We start from the raw sequence: 17,615 nt of genomic DNA on the forward strand, positions 1-17,615 counted from the left end.
ATTTTTGTAGGATTTATTATGCGACAAAACTGCAACAATTCCGAATACAAAAATAGTCCAGCTAAAACCTGACGAAAACACGTAAAAGTCATTGGCAGATGTCCCTTTTACAAGTGGAAGATCGTTTTTTATTCATGCTTTCAAAGGTTTTAAATGTTTTCAGATATTTTTGATGCTGCCTTTTGTGCGACAATGCGAAAATGTTGCCGTTTTCGGGACTTTTCTGTGACTTTTCCCATTTGTGCTCTTTCAGTTTGGATTTTAAAATAAATCCCATGACATTCGTGATTTTAGAGAAAATGAATTTAGTTGTGGTTTCAAAAACCTCCAAAACCACTAAAATCCAACCTTTGATAAATAGGCCTCCACATGAGTCTTATGAACGTCAATAATTGAAGGAACGGGACGTACGTATCTGAATTGATTTTCTTCTCTTACTTTTGAGTAATTAGAGACATACTATTTTGAAGTGTATGAATGTATAATGTATCATATTTGATTAATTACCAAACAGTTAAGAGTATTACACTGAGATCTCTGCTATAAATAGAAGTAAAAGACGTACTGGCTCTCCGGGAAGTCCTCGTTCCCCTGGGTTTCCTGGAAAACCCTGTAGAAAGAAAGCAGTTTAATGAAGTAATCGGGGACCCACAGAGCGGGTTTCGGATCACAGTTCATTTATTATTTTTGGCATCTTTCCAAACAAGATTAATGTGCCCCTGATCTGTAATCATAATTATACAATGGGAATCTCTGTTAATGATTAACCCAACACATATTTTATATCATGAAACAAGTATGTTAACAATATTCTAGCCTTTCAATGCTCTAAAAGTAAAACAGGTGAAGCTGCTACAGACGGAAATTCATCTGAATGGGTATCATTTTGGAAGGCAGGGCTCTGCTCCCCATTTTGAGCTGCAGCAATTGTATAGAGTGAAGTTTAGGATGCAAAGTACAAAAAAATGGTGGATTTTGATCTATGGCTAAGCCTAAAACACATAAGGCCCTGACTTTTTTTATTACTTTTGCAGAGCAAAATAAAGTTTCTTGATTTATGGAGATGGAGACTGTAATCTTTTGGTTCGCTATACAGAATTTTGGAAACATTGCGGGATCTTGCAGCCCTTTCTGCAACCAGATCTACTGGTGAGCTTGAGTGGGCAAGTTTGGTTGGTAAACCTTATCTACCACTAGAAATGCCTACAGTAAAGAGTGGGGTCAGCATCCAATCAGGAATTAACGTAGCTTCAGGTAGAGTCCTAAAACAAATCTCTGATGCCTAAAGGACACCATATTTATAATGGCAAAACTAGTGGCATAAAGAGTTTACTAGATAACATAAGAAGGGGGACTTTACTTACATCTTGTCCAGGAGGTCCCTGAGGACCTGGAGGTCCTCCCATGCCCCTTATGCCCTATGGAATAGAGTTACAATATATTAGTCAATACAGTAGGTTATTTATTAAAGTCTGAAAGCTAAAAACTCAAAAAAGTCAAGGTTTTTTTACTATAAAATCCAAATTTTTAGTGGAAAAAAAGATGGTTAAAGTATTGTGAGAACACAAAACGCTTAAGGCTGTTATACCCACTTGTACCTCAAAAAAGACCTGTTTTTACTACTACTGCCTGTGCTCTTTGAGTGCCTACCCTACAAACAACACAGTGATGTCCGCTCCCTTATGCTGAAGGCTTGGGGCAGAGCACCTGAGCCTCCTGTTATGTTGAGTCTCTCTAAAAAGAAATGTTAATATGATGGGAAAAAATTTTTTTCTAGATTTATTATACCCCGAGGCTGCAAAAAGTTTGAATCCAAACATCTGCCATCTCAGACCTGCCAAGGGGGATTTGATCACGGTTGATCGCGGTTTCACCTGAGTTTAGCCTGAAAATCCGATCATCTTGGACTTTTTGGGCAAAAAGGCGAAAAAACGTATGATTCAGGAAAGAAGCCCGAAAAAATTATACAATTCAGGGGAAACGGCCTTTAAATCGTACAGTACTATTTTTTGTATGATTTTTTTCAGGTTTTTGTGCTTTTTGAATAATAAAGGTCAAATCATGGATTCTAGTTTGGTCAGCCTTTTTATTTAAAAAAAAAATGCATGGTGACTCCTAGCAATTAGATTTTAAATTTTGTGAAAGGCAAAACAGGAAGATGAACAAAAAGACAGAGACTGTCTCAAAACATCGATGTCTCCATCAAACCGAGACTCCATTCTACAATGCACTTTCCCATTAAGTCACATCTCTGCCAGCGGAATACATGAACGGTTTACAGAGATCAGCATTTTTCATACAAACAATATTGATATTTCGGTTATATATTTCCCTTCCTAATAATCACCTGAACTCCTTTCTCTCCGGGAGGGCCGGCTGGTCCCTGTGGGAAGACAAAAGTGTAAACAAACCAATAATTTATGCTGCTCGACTGAAAGACGGAATATAAATTGATTTCGAGATTTCACACTCCTGGAATCTGTTAATGTGGAATAAAGCAAATAAATTCAGCCCTGGTGATAATGAAACCTTTCATTGCCCTCAGATTTCAATCTCATTTGTCAGCCTAAACCATGCTGGTTGTACATAAATAACCCCCATATTTTACAGTATCATAGTGGTTAATGAAATTTTACTTATATATGCTTGGAAAGAACCCCAAATAAAAGTGAATGAGCTGACAAACGTTATGTGGTGATCAGTCAAATATTCATTCTAAATATTCTTTTAGAGGCAGATTTATCAAGGGTGGCAGTGGAAATTTAAAGTAAAAAAATTAGAATTTTGAGCTATTTTTTGTGTACTACAACTAGGGAATAGTCCAAATTTGATATGAATTTGAAAAAAATTCGAAAACTCAAATTTCTAAATTTATCATTTACTGTCTCTTTAAAAATTAGACTTCGACCATTCACCATCTAAAACCTGCCAAATTGCTGTTTTAGCCTATGAGGGACCTCCTAGAACCTATTTGTCAATTGGTGGACTTTGAAAAATCAAAGTTTTTCTTTAAAATACTTCGAATTGAATTTGAGCGAATACAATCTTACTTTGATCGATCGAATACAGCCTATACATCCGTAAAAAAACCTACGATTTTTTTCATAAATTTTGTTTGGTCTTTTTATATTCGAATTTCAAAGTTATGGGAGTTCAAAAAAAACTCCTATTACTTCGAAATTTGACCCTTGATAAACCTGTCCCTTACTGTGTTACAGTTTTATTAAGGGGCATATTTATCAAGGGTTGAATATACTCCTATATACTCCAAATTGAAAAAAATTACCAATCAAAATGTATTCTAAAAATCAATTTTTTTTAAATTCAGGTGAATAGGATCGACCTGCAAACTCGAATTAAATTTGAATCAGATTTCGAGCCAAAAAATTTGACTTCAACCATTCGCTAGGAGGTCCCTGCCAAATTGCCGTTTTAGCCTATGGGGGACCTCCTAGAACCTATTTGGAGTCAATTGGGGGACTTTGAAAATTCAAAGTTTTTTTTTAAAAAAAGGACTCCATTTTATCCAGGAGGTCCCTGCCAAATTGCCGTTTTAGCCTATGGGGGAACTCCTAGAACCTATTTGGAGTCAATTGGGGGACTTTGAAAATTCAAAGTTTTTTTTTAAAAAAAGGACTCCATTTTATCCAAATAACCAACATTTTTAAAAATGATTTCCTTTTTTACCTGAAATGAAAAGAAAGTAACTTGTACTTGATCTAATTACAAATTATCGAAATATCCATTATCTAGAAAAAAAACAGATCTCAAGCATTTTGGATGACAAGTCCCAAACCTGCATATGTTTGTTACATTCATTAAACCACTTACTTGTGATCCATCAATTCCGATCCCAGGGGGCCCCCTGTTACCAGGTTGCCCCGGGACACCCGCAGCCCCTCTCTCACCCTAGAAGGAAAAAAAAGAAACATCATCATAATCTTTTTTTATAGTTTATTTCAAGGAGAAAACAGTGAAAATTTTCCAAAAATTATTTTAATTTTTAACAGCAACTCGCTTCCGCTAAAAATATGGATATTTAAAAATGTAATAAAACATTTGTTCTGCTACTGCTTTTTGTCATTGTTTAATTAGATTTCTAATAAAAAAAACTGCATTATGAATTTTACTTCAACTTGATTAAAAAAATGAAATATTTATAATAATACCTGGAAACCATCCAAAAACTGATCCGTTATGAACTTTCTCAGCAACAAGGCCTTTATCATCTACATTCCATCCTTCAGGGCAGAGGCACATGTGGAGATTCGGGAGATATAGTCGCCTGGTGACAAATTGCTTCTTCTTCGGGTGACTAATCTCCCCGAATTGCCTTCCGGCCGGCTAGATTCGAAATCACTTGAGGGATGGCACTCGGATCGCTTTGTTTTCCGAAGGTGCCCGAAGTTGTCTCACAAGGAAACTTCAGGCGACCTTGAAAAATGAAGCGCTCTGAGTGCCATTCAGCCGGCAATTGAAAATCTAGCCGGTGGGAAGGGAAGTTCGGGGAGATTAGTCGCCCGAAGAAGAAGCAATTTGTTGTCGGTGGGCTAATCTCCCCTAAACTCCACGTGTGTCTCTGCCCTTGTACGGCGGCCAATTAACCTCATTGAGGATATTACCTCTCCTCCCATTTCCCTAACATCTGCCACATTGTTTCAGGATTCAGACCAAGAGAACTTAGAGAGAGTATGTTCTTTTCATTATGCAAATATTCCCTTTATAATGAAATTTATCAGGAGCGAATGGAAAGGGTCAAATAGAAAAACAGAAAATAAAAATGTTGCTCCCATATAACGAGTTAATTCTAATATTGAAGTAGAATCAGATATGAGGTCGGAACTATTAATCCCTTCATTTACATCTCCTCTCTTGTTGGACAAATGTTCGGTATTCCAGCCTTATATTGCTTGAAGTAGACTTAAGAAGAGCATATTCGAGAGGGGCTATTTCATTCAGATCAGACAACGCACCCATTCTTAATTTCCTGGTAATAATGAAATTGGATTCAAGACATGAAATGCTCAGTTCTCAGTTCTTCATAATGCAGAATTTAAAATAACATCGGCTTATAGTTCGATGTGGGGAGAAGCACAGGTTAATTAAACGCACATGAGATGTGACCAAAGGCACCAAGACATTCGAGAAATCTGCCAGTTTCACTGGTAAGAAGAAAGGAGCAGAAGAAAGAGGCTGATCTATGAAAGATTGTAGAACATTAGTTTCTGAATCATAATTTTTCTTATAATTACTTAATCCATGATTTTTTCATAATTTATCAAGTGTAAAAACCATAAAATATACGAATACGAAAATACGGCCAGGAAAAGCTGTCAAGGTTATGTAGAAGTCAATGTTACCTTCTTTTTCTTGCAAAGATCAGCCTCTCATTTGTGGATTTAGAGGTTTTAGGAGATCAAGAGGCCTACTTACTGAAATCCAAATTTTTCAATAAAAAAGTTCTACCAAACTCCCACCCATGATTATTTATCATTAAAAAAAACTTGATACAATAGGTGCTGAAAAAAACTCCAAAAATACGGGTTTTCAGGTTTTATGCCTGAAACCCTCACATTTTTAGTGATATAACTAGAAACCCATACATTTTTCTGATTTTTGGATGAAACTCAGCGCAGACCATGATATCTTCAAATTTGAAATGGGACTGTTGCCATTGACTTTTACAGGACCTCGATAGGTTGGAGATGGGATATTTTCGGACTCAGACTTTTAGCAGCATAGGGGTATAATAAATCTCAAAAATTCAAGTTTTTTTTCCTCTAAAATTTTGAGCTTTCTAGTGAAAAAAACCCTGAATTTTTAACTTTAATAAATAACTCCCAAAGCATTCATTGTCATACAAATTTTTCATTTGTTCATGAAAAATTTGTCACGCTTAATTCCATTCCATCTATATTTGGATCTTTTAACTTTCATGGCATTCATGATTTTAAAGAAATAGAGTTTAATCTTGGTTTCAAAAACCTCTACAACCACAAAAATTCGACCTTTAATAAATAAGCCTCCACTTGTGTGTTTTTGGTCTTTCAACAAATTGTATTTGATTCTTAACTTGGCCAAAATCTCTGGATGAGTTGTCCAGACTGAAAGCATTATGGAAATAGATCAAAATAGTGCTAGTTCTGCATTAAACATCCTAGTATTAAATGGAGAATCACCAAATCAACTAGGGTTATAAACAAATCCTGCTCAAACAGGTTTTAGGGGTTCCTTAGATGGGGGCAATGAAGACTCCTGCTATTGATAAGGACAAGAAGATATTAAGGAAAGATGGGGACCTACACTTGAATGAATTTTAGGATACCCTGAAGGTTGGAGGTCAGTCCATAGTTTGGAGAAGCTTCCTCCTGGGTGGCCACATGCAATCTTCCCAATAATGTTCAAAGTTGTAGCCTTGTAGAGGATTAGTACCCTCAGCTAACTCTAGTCCAACCTTTTGGTCTACATTTTTGAGATTACTCAGCAAGTCCAGTAGTCACTACAAGAAACACTTGCAGAAATGTGCAAATCATGGGGTTTGTCATGACTAACGATCATACATTTGTTACACCATTAAATGTTGAATATTATCACACTCGGCTATGGTGTGACTATACATTACAATGTGTTAAATAGGGCAAGGATTCCAAATAGAAATTTTAATTAATAAGGGAGCAATTAAAGAGAGATGAATAAAGAGTTCTACAATATACGGATTATCTAATATTTCTGATATGCCTCCTGTCAAAAGTCTAAACCTTTCTCAAGCCAATTTTGCATAATTCTGTGTAATTATTTATTTACGTTATTTGATTGCTTTGTTTTTCTTTTTTTTAACCAAAAGTTGGACAGGTGTCCGTCCCTCATTAGCATAGGTTTTACTGTGCTGGTATCGTATTTGCAGGGTGTCAACCTTCATACTGAGCACCAAGCTTATATAACATCTTGGAAAAGTCAAGGGTGCTCTGGTGGACATTTTCTGTCCAACTCACAAGGACATCATCTGGGAATAGACCATGTAGGACAGGGGTGTCCAACCTTTTGGCTTCCCTGGGCCACATTGGAAAAAGAAAAATTGTCTGGGGCCACACATGAAATACACAAATACTTTTGATTTGTAAAAGTAAAGAAAATACAGAGAAAAGAACTACAATATCAGTTGGATAACCAGATGGAGCTATACAATGGACTATGCACCTATTATTATATTATTATGAGGTTTCCTCAGGAATTTAGCGTTTCATGCTGGGCCGCATTCATATCCATCCTGGGCCGCACGAGGCCCTCGGGCCGCAGGTTGGACTCCCCTGATGTAGGTAATTAGTAATTACACCAGTGTGTGGTGCTAAGTGCACTTCCTATCATGAAGTCACTCTTACCTCACAGTTCTTAGAGATTAGTATCAACTCTTGACCAAACCACTAGAAGCACATGGTCATTCTCATGAGATCTAAAGAACATGCCCAAACTTGGCTTGATGGTTTTATGGGGGACCCAAGCCCTATATTTGTGGTTCTCACTCTATATAGCCGTGTAAATTTCCCCTTTGAGATTATCTCTACTTCCAAAGTAGTAGCTCTCTTACATTCCTTACAACAATATTCTTTTTAGAAAAGCTGACCTTGGGGAATACAAAATCAAATTAGAATGCTGGCTACACAACTGCTAATAACTCATACAATTTGATCAATTCCTGCATGACCTCTATACAGTATACTTCCCTGTCTATGTGCTGCAGGCAATGCATCTAGTCAATTCCATATTGGATAAGCCATTGTGTAAATCATGTGGCACAAGCTTGCACTTCTATTTTGCACATGTATAGAGTAACAGCTTGGAGAAGTTGTGTTTCAACAGCAGTCATGGGGCTTCATGGACATCTTTAATATAAATACTAAAAATATCTATGAGTTGTTACCCACCATAATATCTCTGTTGTCCTGTTGGGTCTGTTTTGGTGTAAAAGGGACTGGGTAAACACCCTTCCTAAAATCAGCCCAGCATAAAGTAAGGCCAAGCCTCAGGACTCCATAATGAGGACTGACCAGTCATTTCATCACTAACAAAGCTGGAGTTCTGTGATTAATCTTGAGCATCACAGGTACATTTTGCCTCATTGCCTTTACTCCTGTCTCACTTCCCATGATTTATAGAGAGAATTATATACGCAGGGTACAGTCCTTATGATCTACAATCACAAAATCAATATCTGAACTGAATTATGCCACATTCTGTACAATGTTGTATTTATTTTGGTTTACAGCACATAAATTCCATCTGTTCTGTAATTTCTGCATTGTCTCTCTTGTCTGCTCTGCCTTTTCAGCTATTTTTTATTGGTCCCAGGGATCTCGGCTACTCGAGAAAACTCCTGCATACATATAGTGTGACAAACTGTGATTGATTCAAGCTTGATTTACTTCTGTATTCTGTTTTCTAGACTTATCTTTTGCCAATGAGGGGAGCTAGTCTTTGCACACAGGTGCAAAATTGTTATTGTAGTGGTATAAGTGCAGAGCAACTGGGCTCTTTGCCCTTGGAGCAGACCCCTTTGGTCATTCTAGAAGCTCTGATTGCACCTCCATTACAGGATCTCAATGGCTTCTCAGAGGAAGAAAGAATTTCCCAGGAGGACCCACAGCATTGTGGGTAAAAAACATAGCACCTTGCTTTTTTTGCTCTTGCGGCCCTCATGAAAAATGTCATTCTTTATTAAAAAGTGAACCAGTATCAAGTAAAAACAGTTTTATTGCAGGGAAACGTCTTATCCCTTTCATGAAGGCACCATCCTAGTCAATGCTGATGGACTTAAAATAAAGGGGTATAAAGAAATGAAGCAACCATGGAACTACCCTATAATAAGCTCCCCAGAACTGGAACCAAAAGTAAATAAAGCTTTATTTTGATGATTGTGCTTCTTAAACGTCTCCTTACCTTTAAGCCAGTAGGTCCAGATGGCCCTGGGTCACCGCGTTCTCCCTGTGTAAAGACAGAAATAAATATCTACTTACTGAGAGAGTCATGCTTAGACATTCATAAGGATTTCCACTTTGTGGAAGAGTAAACTTAGATAAATAAGAGATAGTCATCCTGCAACCCCTCAACCACTGTTGTTCAGCTCAACTTCTAACACCCATCAAAGTCTTTAACTGCCAGTAACAAGGCACATACTAGGCCACAGATTGGTTATTTATATTCTAAATATATACAACAGTTTTTTTTACCATATAAGATTATTTTTTTCTTTTACCCTAAAAATAATACTGGAAAAGCCAGAATGAAAACAAATTATGAAAGGAAGTTCATAAGTCACTTACTGGTTCTCCATTTTTTCCTTTGCCTGGAAGACCTGGTATGCCTGCGAGACCTGCTTCCCCTGGAGGTCCTGGTGAACCAACCTTTCCTTCTTTCCCAACTTCTCCCTGAAAATCAACAATAGTTTGAATGCACTTGAGTAAGCAAAGAAATGGGTTACATGACCCGGGGGTTATTCTTTATAGTAATGCCTTTATGGAGCACTCTTTATTGGGACATGTCAGGGGGGAAACATGGAGACTTGCTGAATTGTGCTCCATCTGTAAGTTATTTCTTATTCTAAAATCTTCCCAATTACCTACCTTACCACTGGGAAGTGTTGCTAACTGTTGTTTCTCCTTGTTTTCTGCTCGTCCCTTATCTTCCAGTGGTCATTCCCTGCTATCTAGCAAGTTTCTTCTAGCAGCAAGATGGGAAAATCAGTTCTCAATCTGGCAGGGCCTCTAACAAGCTTCTTATCAATAAAGACTGCCTTGTTTTGTGGTTTTCTAATCTTTTCTTTATGTTCTTGGTTTTGCTATTTTAATCACCCTTTATCCATTCCTCACAATGATATCATATACACAATTCCTTACTATTCCATGATACCCCTGGAGAGAAGGAGGTGGTGGTTAGGCACATCACACCACCAGGAGAGTGGAAGGGCAGGTCGCAAACTAATAGTAACAAAAGACTTATATGACATGACACACAGTTCTATACATTACCTTTTCACCTTTCTGACCATCTTTTCCTGGCAAGCCAGTGTCCCCTGGGCTCCCCTAAATAAAAACAGGTTGTTAATATGACTTTAGTAAGCTGATAATCCACAAAAAATGTTTTACTGATTCCAAATAATTACAAATGTGAACATATCTGATGGTGTTTAATATGGCTTTGCACTATAGGTATTCAGTTGACATATGGCATGGAAATGGATAATGATTGGGTGGTGAAAGTTCTTAGGAACTATTTAATTAACGGGGGTGTTCTTGCTATCTGGGTATCTATTCATGCGTGCGATATGCAGAGGAATCTGCACTAATGTGACTTTTATATCTTTGGGACAATTGAACCAGAGGCCCTAGACCAACATTTTCTCATACAAGAATTCCCATAGGGTCCAGCAGAGTTGGCACAAGCTTTCGGGGTCAACCCCTTCCTCAGGTGCAATCTGTTGACCCCGAAAGCTTGCGCCAACTCTGCTGGAATAAATTTTCTAAAAGGCAAAGTCAAGTGTCTAGTGTGCTTCCTCCCTATGGGAATTCTTGCATGAGAAATTGGCTTGGAAGTAGCCTGAGGAATTGAATGCACCATATGGAAAGAAATTAAGAGGTGTGCCGAAGAAAATGTGTTTTGGTATACCTAGACCAACATTTCCATCAGACTGCCAGCTGATAAAATGGCATTAATAACATGGTGACCTGTAGACCATTCCAGCAGACTCTCAGCACATGGTGATGTTAGGTGTGATTGCTTCTAATAACCCCTAACTAAATCATGCTAAAAACAACAGAACGCAGGAGTGCCTGTTCCAACTGAGGATGTCATTTTTGACCAAATTTCAGGATACATTTGGCCATATAGTGTAAGTGTAAGGTGAACCAGGAGATGTATGGACATGTGTTGCCTCTTGTGCTTGGTGTCATAGTGTGGATGGTGTTATGGCATTGGGGATGCCACTGTGTTATATTTTGACTCAGATGTGTCTTTTCTCTTCTGTGTCCACTGAAGTTTGGGTTTTGGCGTTGTACCCTTCCCAACCTGTCTACTGCTCCGTCAGTTCCAGCTCAAGCCCATCCTGGTCTTTTGGGCCACCCTTTGGCTCTGTTTTTGCCTTATCCTTGTCTGTACCACACCTGTATTATCCCAAATCTAGATTCCCTGTCCATCCCATTGCACACTGCAGTCTTCCTTAATAACATCCACCAGGCTTATTCATTGGATAAAATATGCTGAAATTGAACCTTCCCATGTTTCTGTTATCATGAGATTTCTTTCCCTGTTTTATTATTAAGATGAAACCCCAATTTATCTATTTTAAATGATACCAAAGGTCACTGCCGACTTGAGAAACGAGTAAAGGCTTAATCTGTAGACAAATTCTCTGTGCGGTACCAGCTGCTTCGTCGCTACTGCGGGTAATTAATCAAGATCCAGGACAATTATCTGTTATTTCCATTCAGTCCCCAGCCAATGATATGGAGAACAAAGAAATACTTACCACGTTTCCTGGCAATCCTCTCAGTCCTGGGGGGCCGGCGGGTCCTTGTGGGCCCTGTTATAGGAAAATAAAATGTATGCCTAGTTTAAAGTCCATACGTGAGCAGACTATTAACATTAACAGCTTCCAATTTATCTCCTGTCAGCACGAGCCAAGAGTTTTATAATGTAGAAATAAAAGGAAGAAACCGTCCAACTTTGCTGGGATAGAAAAGCAGATTTTGTGCAGGTGAATTTTTTGTGATGGAAAATAAAAAGGCGATTCTTACAATGTCTCCTCTTGGGCCCAGTTCTCCTTTCATTCCATCTTGTCCTCCCAAGCCCTGTATAGAACAAACATTATTAGTGCAAGTAGAGACAGTATTAAAAAATGATACCAGCATAGGTATTCCCTGTACTAAGCACAATTCAGCAGGAACAGTCCCTAAGTTTGCTCATAGTCTGTACAGAGAGATCCCATAAAACTATGGCAGCATAGGTATTCCCTGTACTAAGCACAATTCAGCAGGAACAGTCCCCTTAGTTTGCTTATAGGCTACACAGAGAGCTGGTATGATTTATTGCAAGTATTGTGGCCCATTTGTTGTTTCATTGTATAAATAATAATAAACCAATCCTTTTTCCAGAAGGGACATAGCCCAATAATAATTGCTGCCATTGTAGGGTGACATTTGTTGGTCTGTTCATTGGGCCACATGTCTGCGCCATGTAAAGAGCATTTTGTGGTTGGTGTAACAAATGACTAAGCTGGTTCCACCATCAATCGCAAATATTCGATTTTTCCTGAGGCAAATGCAAGATCGTCATTATTATTATTAAGCAGATGGACCTGTGAAATTCCAGCCAATTAGTGTTGATACAGCAAAAATATAATTAATGTTTTTTTCTTGTATATTGAAAGGAAATGTCATTCTAAAGAACTGCTTTGCTGACAACGGCAATTTTATAGAAAATATAATGGTAAGAAAATGCTAATATTCATTTCCTCAGGTAGAGAAAGACCCGTTATCCTTATTTTCGGATCTACTTTACATTCTCCAATCTCCATTAGCTGATAAAGCAGCCCCAAGAGTCTCATTCCCATTCTGATAATTGCACGGAGAGGATAATGAAGACACACACTTGTCTATACCATGAAGGACAAGGAGTTAGTAGAGTAAAGGCTCTTATCTTTCCCTACTCCCCATACTATTCAACATTCATTGTAGCCAAGCAAAATGCTCCATATAATGCGGTTGTCCACCTTTGACTTAGGCTTTAGTATGATTAGAGAGTGAGCTTCTGAGACAATTTGCAATTGGTTTTTGTTTTCTATTATTTGTGTTTCAATATCTATATTTGTAAGTTATTGTGCGTTGTTTGCCCCCAAGAACTGAGGGATAGGAGAGACCCTACAATGATATTGCTTTGGGGCCAAGTGACTTGTTGTTATGCCATTGAGCAATGGGTATGTTTTGGAGGGCGTTATTTTAATAACCTACAAAGACACAATGGAGGGACTGTCAGATGCACATACTGTTTGAGAGGCATTTCAACATGGTAAAGTAATGTAAAAGAAATGCCCAAGAGACTGCAGGAAAGGCAGTTATAAATGGTCTCTCATATCAGTAATAACAAATACAGATGTATTCTGTCCATGGCTCTGACAGCTCTCTTTGTTTTTATTAGTGACCCAGTTACTTAGTTGCTTCCCCAGAGTCCAATATAAGCCTCTTATGCCACTTAGTATGTGAGGCTTATAAATTAAACATGTTTCATTTAAACCATATTTTTAATACACTTTAAAATAATCATATTAGCATTTCTTATTTATAGTAGCGGAAATTGTTCTGCAGAGGAGATATCTGCACCCAGTATGTTGTAGAACATCAAATCTAAATCCTGGAGGCTGAGGTTTCTATACAGTGGGGAAAAATGTGCAGCTTCGATTGAACCCATAGATAATGAGGTCCCAAAAAGCACATGCTCTATAGGCAGGAACAGTGGTTGGACAACAGGCAAGATGGAGACAGTAGAGCAAGGTGGAGATATTAATCAAAGATAGAGATAGAAGGACAAGATAGAGACAGTAGAGCAAGATGGAGACAGTAGAGCAAGGTGGAGACAGTAATTAAAGATAGAGATAAAAGGACAAGATAGAGACAGTAGAGCAAGATGGAGACAGTAGAGCAAGATGGAGACAGTAGAGCAAGGTGGAGACATTAGGACAAGATAGAGACAGTAGAGCAAGATGGAGACAGTAGGACAAGATGGAGACAGAAGAGCAAGATGAAGAAAGTAGAGCAAGGTGGACACAGTAGGCCAATATAAAGATACAGTAGAATGGCAAGATGAAGACAGTAGGACAAGATAGAGACATAAGGAAAAGATGGAAACAATAGAGCAAGGTGGACACAGTAGGCCAAGATATAGACAGAAGGGTGAGATAGAGACAGTAGGCCAAGATGCAGACAGAAGGCCAAGATGGAGACAATAGTCAAAGACAGAGACTGAAGGACAAGATGGAGACCGTAGGACAAGTTGGAGACAGTAGGACAAGATGGAGACAGTAGAGCAAGATAGAGAAGAAAAGATGGGGCAGCTTAATGGGAAAATGGTACCCTATTGCACTTGAACCCCAATCCAAATGAGCAGATTACATTGCCAGGTTTACTTATATGTCAGGTTAGTTGGAGTCAACATACATCTATCAAGGCCTATCTCCACTTGGGATGTCACCACCCATTCCCTGCCCCTTCATAACCATCGGACAACCCAACCCTCTCTGATTGGCTCAGAGGGGGTGGACCAGACATGGCATTTTAAAACCTTTAACAGTTTATGGTGTTGGTCCTGGTTTGAGAAGGAGTAGTTTAGGGTGTCTGCAGATCAGGAAATGCCCCACCCTCACATCAGTAAAGCAGAAGCATACGAACATCTAAGTACAGTAATTCAACTGAGAATGGTCTGCTCACTCTGCTGCCTTTTTTTTGGATGGCCCCCTGGTTGGTGGTATCTAACCCCCTATATTTATCTTTCATTAAAATGTAACATTTTCCACTTGCTAACACATGCTATCCGTGCCAATTTAGCAAATGATTTAGCTCTTTCTTATTGGCTTTAGCTTCTCTGATAAATCAGCCCGGCTTAGTAAGTGGCAAAATGAATGATATCCCTAATTAAGGGACTTTACAAATACACAAAAAATGAAAATTGTAAAAATATCGCCGTACAGGCAATAGCCGTGCTGGGATAATCTTATGTGGTCTTTAGTACAGGTTCAATTTAGGGGCTGTTGCTGTTAAATTGTGTTTATTCTGAATACAGGTACGGGACCTGTTATCCAGAATGCTCGGGACCTGAAGTTTTCTAGATAACGGATCTTTCTGTAATTTAGATCTTCATACCTCAAGTCTGCTAGAAACTCCTGTGAACATTAAATAAACCCAATAGGCTGGTTTTGACTTATATTTTAGTTGGGAGCAAGTAATTATTATTACACAGAAAAAGGAAATCATTTTTAATAATTTGGATTATTTGGATAAAATGGAGACGGCAATTCCACAATTTAGAACTTTCCGGATAATGGGTTTCTGTATAACAGATCCCATACCTGTACTTGAAAAATGTATGGGATTTGACAGAATCATGGGAGGATTTTCATTAAGGCTAGGGGGAAACCTATAGGGCACCTAAAAGAAATTTTAAAACTAAAAAAACAGGGAAAGCTCCGGTTCTTCCTCCAGGCTTCATGCTGTAGAGATCAGCTGCACTCTGATTGGAGAGTTGTGCCTGCATCGTATCCAATCAGAACACAGCTGTCTTTACAGACAGTAAAATGTACCAACCAGGGGCAGAAACAGATGGGCCTGGGTAAATTACAGACTGAGGGCATCTGCAGAAGTGAGGCTAGCAAGAGGCTATCTTACTCTAAACCAGGGATCCCCAACCTTTAGAACCCGTGAGCAACATTCAGAAGTAAAAGGAGTTGGGGAGCAACACTAGCATGAAAAATGTGATTGGCCATTTAGTAGCCCCTTTGTGGATTGTCAACCTATATTGAGACTCTGTTTGGCAGTATGCCTGGTTTTTATGTAACTAAAACTTGCCTCCAAGTCAGGAATTCAAAAATAAGCACCTGCTTTTAGGCCACTGGGAGCAACACCCAAGGGGTTGGAGAGCAACATGTTGCTCACGAGCTACTGGTTGGGGATCACTGGTCTAAACCATCAGAGAGTATTTGCAGCAAAATCTGGAGAGGTACTACATACGTTCTGGGGGCTGAGGGTAATTTACTGGAATACATTTTTTTCAAGCCAGCATTAGTCTCAGCCTTGTCACCACTGCACAATTCCTTTCGGGATTTTTATTAATGAATTGTAGTTTTTGTGTATTATACTGATATATATATACTGATATATATGTATGTGAGGTTGCTTTTGTGTTTGACCTACCCTTTTCCCTGAGGTTTTTATATGTCAGATTAGCACTTAATGTATCATCATGTATAATGTTCTGATGGTATTAATAAAATTGCTACTGCATTTATCCTGTCTAAAGGGGTTATTATAATTGAAATTGGACATTCAAATCAATTGGACACATCTGAACCCTAATAACGTGTCCAATATGAGAATTTTTCCACCCTGAGCATTTTAGGTAGATAAAAACCGGCCCAGCTACAGTCTGCATGGTTTCCAGAGGCGTAACTAACAGGGGTGCGACTGCAGAGATGTTTGCACACATCATGTATTCAGAGGAGTTTGTGCACATCCAGCATGTGGCCCCAGTCAAAGCCAGTTACACCACTGGTGATTCCCATTGAAGTCAGTAGGAGGTTCAGGAGGCAGTAGGGGGTGGTCATTTTTTATACATGTACAGAATCTGTGTATGGTAGTGATGTGCGGGTCGGTTTTTTCTCGACCCGCACCCGACCCAAACCCACCCTCCCTCTCCCCTTTTATAGACCCGTGCCGCCCCGCCCCACCGATGATGTCACAAAAGGGGCGGAGTGAGCAGGCACACGGCTCTAAAGGTAGAAGCTGGCGGGCAGGGAGAACAGGAGAAGAATTCAACCCGCAAAGAGTAGTGCGAGGTCGGCCCAAACCTGCAGGCAAACTCGCAAAATCCGTGGGTATCAGGCAGGCCTCGCACATCACTAGTATATGGCCATCCTTATCCTATCCAAACAAAAAAATCACCCTCCGTCTATGTCTGAACTCTTCTGTTTCTCTTCTTTTTATTTTCTTTATTAAATAAGTGGGGACATTACCCCCTCAACAAAAAAATCTAGAAACATGACCCATCATTATCATCATCATCACCAAAAAGCAGGTGATTAGAGCAACACCCGGAATAGATTTGCCGCAAATGTCAAAATCTACCAAAAGTGGGGTAAAAATCTAACACTTTATCACGTACTTTGCAGTTGTGTGAAGTTAAAATTAAAGTGTTCGGTCTATTAAATGATTCATCACAATTAATGAGCCGCTGATGAAATTCTCCATCAAAGCCTGAGTAATGTCTCTAATCAAACTTCCCTTGAACAAAATGATACCTCACTCTGTTTATACAATAGGTTCAAAACAGCATTATTAATGGATTCCTAAACCAATTTCATAAATAAATATCATTCATGTGTGTGCTTTTTTATCTGATATATTTAGTGTATAGATTATACAGCACATTGCAGAGAGTGGTTGTTATTCACATCTGTCCCTTCCACAATGCTAATTACAATATTAATATACCGGCCACAGTCACACACACGACTAGGGCCAACATTACTAGGATTATTCCTTTGTTACAGTAGCAAATATTCTAAAATACATATATATATATATTTATATATTCAGTGATGCATCTGGCACAGGTAGCCCATACAACCCATCGGGGGTTATTTATCAAAATCCAAATTTATCTCATTATTTTCTGAAATCTACTGAAATCCACACGGTTTATTTCCCCTTATTTATCAATACATTTTCTCAAAAAATTCCAGTGTGGAAAAAAACTCAAAAAAATGGTGTAAATCGTAGGAAAATTTGAATCGTACAAATTTCTGATTTTCCGCCCAAAAATTTGCCAAAAACCAAAAAATCTTTGATTTTTTGCATAAA

At 38.5% G+C, this 17,615-nt stretch overlaps 1 protein-coding gene across 1 annotated transcript in view; it reads right to left on the reverse strand.

The window, feature by feature from the left end:
• The window catches only part of LOC108719434 (collagen alpha-1(XXII) chain), a 165,231-nt gene that overhangs the window by 21,565 nt on the left and 126,051 nt on the right, over positions 1-17,615 (reverse strand). The window contains exons 36-44 of the mRNA XM_018268284.2: positions 11,787-11,840; positions 11,519-11,572; positions 10,023-10,076; positions 9,318-9,422; positions 8,935-8,979; positions 3,832-3,909; positions 2,348-2,383; positions 1,365-1,418; positions 566-610 (exon numbers count right to left, since the gene is read on the reverse strand). Coding sequence (XP_018123773.1) covers positions 566-610; positions 1,365-1,418; positions 2,348-2,383; positions 3,832-3,909; positions 8,935-8,979; positions 9,318-9,422; positions 10,023-10,076; positions 11,519-11,572; positions 11,787-11,840 — 525 coding nt within the window. The remainder of the gene's footprint in view (positions 1-565; positions 611-1,364; positions 1,419-2,347; positions 2,384-3,831; positions 3,910-8,934; positions 8,980-9,317; positions 9,423-10,022; positions 10,077-11,518; positions 11,573-11,786; positions 11,841-17,615) is intronic.

The sequence above is a fragment of the Xenopus laevis genome, chromosome 6L (genome assembly GCF_017654675.1).
Source record: "Xenopus laevis strain J_2021 chromosome 6L, Xenopus_laevis_v10.1, whole genome shotgun sequence".
Classification (NCBI taxonomy): domain Eukaryota; kingdom Metazoa; phylum Chordata; class Amphibia; order Anura; family Pipidae; genus Xenopus; species Xenopus laevis.